At 41.0% G+C, this 11,503-nt stretch overlaps 1 protein-coding gene across 1 annotated transcript; it reads right to left on the bottom strand.

The window, feature by feature from the left end:
- LOC120054277 (complement C1q tumor necrosis factor-related protein 7-like) lies at window positions 1-6,489 on the bottom strand. The gene is made up of 3 exons (XM_039001697.1): window positions 6,486-6,489; window positions 3,036-3,275; window positions 1-629 (listed from the first exon to the last, which is right to left on the bottom strand). The coding sequence occupies exons 1-3, from the start codon at window positions 6,487-6,489 to the stop codon at window positions 1-3; spliced, it is 873 nt and encodes a 290-aa protein (XP_038857625.1).
- Window positions 6,490-11,503: the final 5,014 nt, after the last annotated feature.

The following is an 11,503-nucleotide window of genomic DNA, read 5'->3' as shown; positions in this document are numbered from 1 at the left end:
CTATGCGTAGTCCTCTGCTAGTGAGTCCAGGTAGTTGGTGTCTGCATAGATCAGGAATCCAGAGAACAGGCTGTCAGACCACCCTGCGTCTGCAAACAGGCCATTCTGGTCCTTGAAGAAGATCTCCAGCCACACCTCGTCTTCTGGGTTCAGGAACATTACTAAGGACCCGGAGGCCACGTCATGGTTTCCTGTGTTTGCGTCAAAAGTCTTGATGCGGTACTGTCCGTTCTGCACCAGCCCGATGGCCAGATGCTTGTTGGCCAGTGTGATGTCATAGGAGAAGTAGTAGATGCCTGGGTAGGCACAGATGAACTTGCCCGTCTCTGGGTTGTAGTGGCCGCCCTCATTGAAGAGGACCTTGTTGAACTTGATAGGTTCCTTCTCAGCAGGGTAACTGCTGGTGATTCCCACAGAGAAGGCTGCTTTAGGCACCAGGCTGCCACACCGGCAGACTCCTGCCATCCCCCTTGGCCCTCGCTGGCCCATGTCCCCTTTCTTCCCAAGGGGCCCTGGAGGACCCGGTAGGCCCCCGTCCCCGCTCTCTCCAACAGGACCCCTCTTCCCACCAGGACCCCGGTCACCCCGCTGGCCAAGTTTACCCGTTGGGCCGACTTTCCCCTTTACCCCTGAAATGGAGACAGTTGGTGTTCTGACTGACTGTAACTCCAGCTGTGTATTGCCATTGACACATACTTGAACAGTTATTATCACATTTGACCAGCATTGTTGGATTATTTGTAATATGAGTAAGCTGATTCCCTGCATGTAAAACCCTACTATTTAAGGATTAGTGAATAGGCTCAGTGCCAGTGGTGTAAAGTACTTAAGTAAACATACTTTAAAGAACTATTTAAGGAGTTTTTTGGGGGTATCTGTAAATTTCTTTACTATTTATATTTTTGACTACTTTTACTTTTACTTCACTACATTCCTAAAGAAAATAATGTAATTTTTACTCCATACATTTTTCCTGACACTCAAAAGTACTCGTTACATGTTGAGTGCTTAGCAGAACAGAAAAATTGTAAAATTCACACACTTATCAAGAGAACACATGGTCATCCCTACTGCCTCTGATCTGGCAGACTCACTAAACACACTTATCAAGAGAACACATGGTCAATCCTACTGCCTCTGATCTGGCAGACTCACTAAACACACTTATCAAGAGAACACATGGTCAATCCTACTGCCTCTGATCTGGAGGACTCACTAAACACAAATGCATTGTTTGTAAATTATGTCTGAGTGTTAGTGTGTACCGCTGGCTATCCGAAAATTTTAAAAACAAGAAAATGGTGGCGTCTGGTTTGCTTTATTTTAGGAATTTGAAATTATTTAGACTTTTACTTTTGATGTTTAAGTATATTTAGAACCAAATACTTTTAGACTTTTACTCAAGTAGTATTTTACTGGGTGACTTTCACTTTTACTTGAGTAACTTTCTATTAAGATATCTATACTTTTACTCAAGTATGAAAATTGGGTACTTTTTCCACCACTGCTCAGTGCCTCACAGCCATCCTCGGTTATTATGTCGCCCTTGGAGTCCAGCCACAATCTATGTTTTACTACTGCACTGACTGTTGTACAGTGTCGTCAAATCTGGGATTGTATCAAACCAAACCATCACACAATAATTGTATTGGAGCTAGGAAAGAATGGACAGGATGCTTGTGTATGCATGTACTGAATGTGTGAAAACATGTGTGCTATTCTGATGTGTGTGTGAGAAAGAGTCCGTGTGGTATTTGCATGCCTAGGTTCCTTTTAAATGTGTAGGTCTATAAAAGAACATCATGCAGAATGCAGGTACTGTGAGCCTGACATTTACAGGTCATTGACATAGTACGTATTGGATCTGAAACAAGGTTTGTCTTAAAGCCGTGTTGCACTTGGATGACACTAACAGACACTGACAATAAAAACAAAAAAACAGAGGCAGTGATTTAACTTTGTTCTTCCAAATATTTCAGCTTCCTTGACCCATATAAAATATTATCTTTTGGATCACTCCAAAGGCAGGAGAACCAGGCATCCAACCATTGGGACAAATATGAACACACCCCAAATAAAGGGAACTGCCTGGGAAGCTCAGACACATAGAAACCTTGGTCTTAGAAAAACACCTGGTAGAGGTAGTTTTGATTTAAACCACACATCACGTAACTTTTTCTGTCTGGCTCATGGTCTCCCTGGTGAAATATGGCTGTGTAGCTGATGTAGTTTGATCATGATTAATAAACACCATTTCAGAGATCACTGGAGGGTCCCATTTGTCTTCTACATCAATCACTGAAGCCTCTTTAATGTCCTGAAAGCAAACCCATCTGCAGGGCAGATTCAGATTGTGAAATGCTTGGGTTAGGATAATTAAAAAGGACTGAAATGTATCTTTGGTGGTGTAAACTTGTCTTTCGATGCAATCGTTATAATGTTTATATATTTACTTACTGCCAAAAGGCCATGGCGTGTTCGTGGAGGTAAAGTAGACAATAAGTAAATATACAGTAGGAGTCAATATTTGAACTGTGTGCAGGGGCGTCATCTACCCCAAAAATCTGAGGGGGCACAAAGTACGTGAGGATGGCTGGGGGGGAGGGTGATCTGGAGGGGGGCTAGGTCTCCGGTCTGTAAGTTGGAGAATTTGCATTTTTCACCTGAAACAGCTTTTTCCTGCAATCTAGAGCCATAATCATTATGCTTAATTCTATGTTAAAAATACGTTTATTTTTCTTCATATCTAATCAGATCTCTTGAGCTGTCTGTATCTTCCTGACGGGTGGCACTAAAAAAAATAAACTAAATATGCTTCTCTGCAAACTTCAGTACATTTAGTAATTGCTTGCTTTTCTAAAGTCTATTAACCTTGCCAGCAGGCAAGCCAGCTAAAATACAGTAGTTCTACAAGCTAGCGACTCTAACTTGATTATATATTTTTACAATGATTATTGTGCCCCTGTGCTACTTATGGGCATGACGCCTCTGATTGTGGGTATGTTTTATGGAATTAGATAAGGTCAGTACTGTACCTGCTCCGCCCTTCTCTCCTTTCTCTCCTCTCCTGCCATCTCTGCCGTCTCTTCCTGGGATTCCTACGTTCCCGTTGGCCCCTGGAGGCCCGTTTGGGCCAGGTTTACCTGGTGTCCCTGGCAACCCCGGAACACTGCAGATCAGATGAGGTGGAGCTCCTCTCACCTTGGCCTCCAGCAGCTGGCCAATCACACACTGGCACAGAAAGGCCACGCCTACCAATCGCCACATCCTCAGCTCTGTAGAGAGAGAAAAGAAAACGACCGCCACCTCATCAGACCTACTGTAGAGTACGTGATACACAACCTCAAATGACCACATTCACAAACGGGTGACATTCTCTTATAATGGCAGAGTGTGCATGATCTGAGTGGATATTAATCTAACAAATCTGGAAACTTTCTTCTAAGTTGAGAAACAGCCCAGTTTAGATTCCAGTTATTAGAGACGACCAGAAATGAAAACACAGCAGTGTCCTGGCGGGAGAGGAGCATGTTCTAGTGCCAGCTCTCCAACAGACAGACTGAGATAAGGTCGGAGGGACTAAACACAGGAACCTGCTAAAATAATAAGCATTAGACACAGCACTATAAAACACAGCAGATTCCCCTGTAAAATAACATATGAAGGAATCAAGATCACGCACCGCACCTCTCTCCTGCCAAACTACAGCCACAGCGCCAGATGTGGGTCCTAATGGACAACGCTGCGTTTTGGACTCTCTTTTTCTCTTCCTCTCTGTTGTCAGCCCCCCCAGTCGCATTAATGTGTTAGCGGCTGCAGCAGTGAGAGAAGCATTTGCCTCACTTCCAAGCCAATTCCATTTTGTCAATGCATTCCTTAGTTATGACACAACAGCCAGAACAACTATGTCAGAGCAACCCAAGGCTGAAATAACCCTCTGGACACAGACTCGCACAGAAACACAGCCATGTTATCTGCTCTTGGATCTAAGAAACATTGATAGAACACAATAACAATCATGTTATTGAAAGAGTTGACGATTGCACTTAGCAATGAGATAAATTATGGTTTAGAAAGAGAGCGAAAGAAAGGTAACTTTGGTTCTGTAATGACTGGGCAGCAAACCAGGGGTCATCAAGTGACTGTATGGATGGGATATAAGAGACCACATCATGGAAACCTTTCTCCCCTGGAACCAATACTGTAGCTAGATACCATACTGTAGCTAGATACCATACTGTAGCTAGATACCATACTGTAGCTGGATACCATACTGTAGCTGGATACCATACTGTAGCTAGATACCATACAGTAGCTGGATACCATACTGTAGCTAGATACCATAGTGTAGCTAGATACCATACTGTAGCTGGATACCATACTGTAGCTAGGTACCATACTGTAGCTAGATACCATACTGTAGCTGGATACCATACTGTAGCTAGATACCATACTGTAGCTAGGTACCATACTGTAGCTAGATACCATACTGTAGCTGGATACCATACTGTAGCTAGATACCATACTGTAGCTAGATACCATACTGTAGCTGGATACCATACTGTAGCTAGGTACCATACTGTAGCTGGATACCATACTGTAGCTAGGTACCATACTGTAGCTAGATACCATACTGTAGCTGGATACCATTTGGCGAAACATGATAGGTCATAAGGCTTAAATCATACAGATGAAGTTAGACACTTAGTTACACACCACATGGAAACATAATTGACTTCACAAGTGTTGTTAGACATGCTTCATAACAGTAATTATATTTCATTCTCTATCGTAATTATACTGTAAACAATATGCATGTATGGCGGTAATGGTTGGCAGCTGTGGAAAAATGCTGTGGAAAAATGCCCGGGAGTGTATCTTCAGCTTCAGCATGTATAATGTAGTTAATATACACTGAGTGTACCAAACATTAGGAACACCTTCCTAGTATTGAATGCCCCCCCCCCCCCCCCCCCCTTTTGCCCTCAGAACAGTCTCAACTCATCGGGACATGGACTCTACCAGGTGTCGAAAGCGTTCCACAGAGTTGCTGGCCCATGTTGACTCTAATGCTTCCCACAGTTGTGTCAAGTTGGCTGGATGGTCAATGTCACTGGAATGATGGACGAACTAACAAATGCCAGCCCTTGGCCAGTCCAGTGTTGTGTCGTGTGATTGGTTGAGCATTCTTGTGTACGTGACTTTAAACAGATGCGTTGCAGAGATGTCTGTTTAGCTGGCTAGCCGGCTTGATAATTTATAGCTCAGTGGCTTGAACATTATGCACTGAACGACTTGGGAAACCCAGCTTCAACTTGATACAGGAAAATGCCCGGGAGTTTATCTTCAGCTTCAGCATGTATAATGTAGTTAATAACTGAGTGTACCAAACATTATGAACACTTTCCTAATATTGATTTTCCCATTCGTCCTCTGAATGGCACACATACACAATCCATGTGTCAATTCTTTAAGCGGTCTCCTTCATCTACACTCATTGAAGTGGATTTAGCAAGTGACATCAATGAGGGATCATAGCTTTCACCTGGATTCACCTGGTCAGTCTATGTCATGGAAAGAGCAGGGGTTGTTAATGTTTTGTACATTCCGAGTATACAGTAATGTAACAAAACCCGAACCATAGATTCAAACAGGTACAGTTATGGATATTTGTGAGATCTGAGTATATTAATGTCTGTAATTTTGCTCTTTGTTGTTGTGTGTATATAGTATGTCTGGGCAATTGCGCGTGAGCATGTTAGCTCTGTGTGTCAGTATGTTTGTACATCTGTTCCACGTCTGTGTCTCTGACAATAACGTGTGTTTAGGAATAGTGGAACTAACATTGGGTTTCCATGGCGTTGAGTTTAAAAAACATTCTGCAACGTTTGTTGTGAGATGTTAGAGATACAGAATGAACACTCTGTCCTGAAGATGGAAGACTTGAAGATCATGATCAGGGGAATCACAACCCACGGAACACAATATAAATCGTTTGTGTAAATGCTTTATTCTCACACATGCAAATGCTTTATAATCCAACACACACACACACACACACACACACACACACACACACACACACACACACACACACACACACACACACACACACACACACAAACACACACACACACACACACACACACACACACACACACACACACACACACACACACACACACACACACACACACACACACACACACACACACACACACACAAAGGCCCCCCAATGAACATACACACACAAATTCACATACTACATAAGCTCAGCCAGCACTGTGAAATAGATACCCCCTGGCCCCCCATAATTAATTAGGGCTATTTACGTTAAAGGCAGCCGCTCTCGGTGGAACATGTTTTTCGATTTGAGGGTAATACTGTAATGAACTCAGCATAGCCAGTGTGAGAAAGGCCCTCTGAGGGAGAATCCCCACCCACCATTTCTGCCCAGCAGGGATGATGTCATGACTGGGACCTACCCATCATTAAAGCACTGACCCTGCTCTACTCTCAGATGCATGCATTCTCACACACAGAGACAAAATGTTCACCTGGGCATACACACGCTCACACACACAGAAAGAAAGGACAGAACTCACACATTCTTAAAAGCATAGTGCCATTATTTTAATTGGTAAACATGCTAAAATGAAAATTATTACCTGGGTGGTTTGAGACCTGAATGCTGATTGGGTGACAGACGGGGAATATCAAACCGTATACCAAGGGTATGACAAAACATTTATTTTAACTGCTCTAATTACGTGTGTAAAACATTTATTTTAACTGCTCTAATTACGTGTGTAAAACATTTATAATAGCAATAAAGCACCTCAGGGGTTTGATATATGGCCAATATAACACGGCTAACGGCTGTGTCCAGGCACTCCACGTTGCATTGTGCATAAAAACAGCCCTTAGCCGTGATATATTGGACATATACCACACCCCCTCAGGCCTTATTGCTTCAATTAAGACAAAGGTGATGACCAGCTGAGGTTGTTATTTTGAGATGATGAGAGTGAAATAGCATGCCAGCGTCTCTGATCTATTCAAAAAATGTATGGCCCATCCAATAACTTATACCCCAAAGTAAAGAACATTAGTTTTATTTTATTATAATGTGAGTGATCATAGCACTGGCATACTGTATGTATGGTATTAAGAAACATGCAGATGTTACGTTTGCCAGCTGAATGCTCTTACCACAGGTTGCGAGCTGCTCCTCTTGTTGACTGCTTGAACAACTTCAAATCAGTATAATTGTGTCAATCCTCAGATCTCCTTCCTGGTCACAGTACTGTATCCTTGGTGATGAGAGATGAGTAGAATGTCCTTGGATAACATAGTCTCCTTCTCAACCTCTCTGTCTCGCTCTCCTATCCTTCGTCTTTGTAGGGCTCGGTCAAACATTTGTGTAGGGCTCCCTCTGTCTCTCTGCTCCCTCTCAGAGTCTTGATTTGTAATAGTAGCCTCCCTAGAGTCATTCAAACCTCCCCCTCTCTGTTTCACTCACACCCCTCCCTCTTTCTCCCTCATCCACTTCCTCTGTCTCGTTATAAACTTTCCACAAAGCAAAACAACTATCACCAACTCAAGGACTGACTTCATAAGTTCAGAGTGTAGGCCTGAATACACACCCTTTCCACCAGTCCACATTAAAGAGTCAACTCCTGACATCATACTTCATTCTGGAGTGTGATTCTTGTAACAGCATGATCATTCAGAATTTTTTTTTGCAACTGAGAAGTTGCAGCAATAGCAATATTTAGCCTCTAGATGGCGGTATACTGCATATGCACTAAAACTACAGGTAACTGAAAGAATAATGGGAACACTTGAGTAAATGAGGAATGCAAAGTATATTGGAAGCAGGTCCTTCCACACAGGTGTTGTTAATTAAGCAATTAACATCCCATCATACTTAGGGTCATATATAAAATTCTGGGCAGGCCATTATTTTGGCTACCATGACTATGCCCCCATAGATTAACAATGCCCCATCCACAGGGATGGGTGGTCACTGAATGGTTTGATGAGCATGACAATTATGTAAACCATATGCCATGGCCATCTCAGTCACCAGATCACAACCCAATTGAACATTTATTTGAGATTCTTGAGCGGCGCCTTAGACAACAGTTAACAAAACACCAAATTATGGAATTTCCCATGGAAGAATGTTGTCACATCCCTCCAATAGAGTTCCAGACACTTGTAGAATCTATGCCAAGGTGCATCGAAGCTGTTCTGGCTCGTGGTGGCCCAACGCCCTATTAATACACTTTATATTGGTGTTTCCTTTATTTTAGGACTGTGAGGAGGATGGCTATGTTATGGTATGGGGCCTTTGGTATTGGGGTGCTGTAGGATGGGCTCCTGGCTGGTGTTTGGCTAGTGACACACAATCTCTCCGAGGAAGCACAGGCAGGTGTTCTGAGTGTGCAAATGACGGCCACCTTTACCCTGGTAATAGTCACATCTGGCCACCTGTCAAAACAGATCTCCAAATCCATTTACTCTGAATCTACCCTTCCCTCGCCTCACTCCCATACTCTCCCAGGATGCTTGCTGTGCTAAGCAGTTTACCATATTGACTGCACAATGACCCTGGCCATATATTTACTAGTCACAGGGGAGCCCAGCCTCTGTCCGGGTCTAAAATGCATTTAAGAACTTCTCAAGAATAGTCGCTGTTCTAAAGAGGAGGCATATAATGATTCATATCACTCACTACACTCCTATTCAGACATACAACTACAGGACTCCTTGTACAGTTAGGCTAGTAAGCAGAGGGTCATTTCTCCCTGTAGAGTGAAGTCAAAGTATACCTAAGCAAAAGCAATGTCATCCTAAACAATAGGCAAAGCCTTTTGACAAACACAGAGGAAAAAGGCAGGCATGTTGTGTCTGAACAGAATGGGTCTTTATTTATTCAGGAAATGAAAGAAAACAGATTGTAATCAACACTCCATTTAAATACAAAACAAAAATTAAAATCGACATGATATTAATTTTGCATATCAAAGAACCATTGAGTAATAATTACAATCCGAACACCTCATAAACCTCTTTTGTGAATTCATACACAAACTCTGATTTAGAAATGAGTTACTTTAACAATATTACAAAGATTTAGCTTAAAAATAATTCAAATAAAAATAATACCTTAGCAATTGGCATCTTAAAATTATATATATTTCCACATAAAAATACAAAATAATATCAATGATATATAATATGAAAAATTATTCCAAGTATTCTGCTTCTATTAAAAAAAAAAAACGGAATAAAATTAAATGAAATAGAAATATGCATGAAAAATTCTCTCCTTTTGGTAGCAAAACACTATCCAAAATAACTACAATCATTTACATCAGTACAAAGATATCTGGATTGAAAAATAGTTGCAATGAAAAAAAGGGGTTTCTTTTCTGACAGTAAAAAATGACACTGTGAATCAGAAATCTGCAAAATATGCAATGAAAAAAATAAATCTGCATTAAAAAGGTTTACACTGTAATTTTTACTTTTTATACAAACATTAGAAACAGTATTGCACGTCACAACACATATTCGAGGTTAATCAGCCTTTCAAAATGTGTTATATTCAAGTTTCAGAGCATCTATGAGGAGAGGCACCGCGGGCCTCGATGCAACAGGGGGAGAATCTCAAGTGTCTTCCATGAATATAATAGAACCCTCAATGTTTCCTTCCTTCAAATAAAAGGTGTAAATGTGTACTTGTATATTAACCATATTGATATATTAAAACAGTTATATATTGATACATCAATTACATAATTATTTGTTCAAATCTTTTGTTTATTTTTGTCTTTCAACAGAGCCCTGCTTCTAGACATAATTAGAATATTAGGGGAACTAAAATGTGTGTAATAATAATAATAATAATAATAATCTATTGAAATAGAAAAATACAATCAAAATCAAATAGTTATTTGTCTACAAAAATAGTGAAATAAATATGATTCTTACAAAAACAAAGACACACACATACAAAGTAACAGTGTTCAACTTATAAAATAGGACCCATTACTCAACAAACAGCACAAGGAGTCGTGTTACATGTCAATGGTGACAAAGTACAAGAGAGCTCTGTTCTGTTCTGAGCACAACACCAACCACACCACGAGAGCCGAGGCCACCGGGACAAAGTACAAACAGGGTGGGGGCTTAATGACGATCCTTCATTTGCTTTGAACGGTTGCTCATCGTTTTTTGGCCACCATTTTCTCTAGAGCCAATCATCATAGCACAGTACCCTGTGGCACTTCTTCCTTCTTTCAGTTGACGGAGAGACTGAAAGACAACAGGACCCCCTATGAATACATTAGAACATATTAGAATACTGCTTCATTCACATAGAAAAACCTAAGACCAACGCCTCCTCACACAATTTCTTAAATAAGTCATTATGAAAAAATAAAATAATCTGGTAGAATTATAAATCGGTAGAAGTTCGGCAGAACTGAATCTTTCATGAGTGATTAAATTGAGCAAAATAGGTCGTTGCCCAAACCGTGTCTGCATTGAATCAGCTGACTAACTGGTAGGGTGAAAACGAGTCAAGAATCAAATAATCAGAGGGAAAATATAGAAAAGGTAGTGCATAATATATTATCAAAAGTGATTAGAGAGGCTGGGGACAGAGAGGGGGTCCCAACTCACAAGTTAAAGACATTAACAAATAAATTATCTAATACGTGAATAAATTAACATAAACAATCTTATATCCATGAAGTAGTAGTAGTGACAGTACACACTTGACCCCTGAACCACGTCTAAACCGCATACCAAGGACTGACTCCACACCAGGGAACACTATGACACAAGGATAACAGGGATATTATACTGTATAGATACAGACATGTACAGTACCAAACAGCTGGCTAGTGCACCAGCAGGTCATTGCTCACAGAGAGACAGCGTCACAGTTAGATAAACAAAGAACACAGTTATTCATATTCTGCAGGCCAATTTTTTAAATTATAATTATTTCCCCATCACTGAAAATATATGAGGGAGTGTGTCTTTGTTGTCTTTCATTAGCAGGACATAAAACTGGATCACTTTTTACAGGTCTGGAGTCTAATAACTTGTAACTACAATGTGTATGAGAGCCTGGTTGTTTTGGAGAACAGTGTATCAAACTGAGTAGCCTGATAACACAACTCAGGAACAGATGTTGGACAGATGCTTTCTTACGGATCCTTCTCTATGACAACATTTGAACAGTGGTTTAAATTGGCCAACTAGCCTAACACATAGCACAAACACACATCTCCCAGTCTTATGCCTGTAGAAATCAGATCCAGCCTGGCTTCTGTGTATGCTTTTGGTCTGCAAAGGGTTATGCTACATTAGAGTAACCTCTGGAACTATACAAAGGTGAGGAGGATAGGAAGGGTGAAGGCAAAATGTTGTGATGTTCTCATTCTCCTCTAGTTTACCTACATTATTACTAAACTAAAACCTC

The sequence above is a fragment of the Salvelinus namaycush genome, chromosome 10 (assembly GCF_016432855.1).
Source record: "Salvelinus namaycush isolate Seneca chromosome 10, SaNama_1.0, whole genome shotgun sequence".
NCBI classification, from domain to species: Eukaryota; Metazoa; Chordata; class Actinopteri; order Salmoniformes; family Salmonidae; genus Salvelinus; species Salvelinus namaycush.
This window is presented reverse-complemented; position numbering and strand designations above follow the sequence as displayed.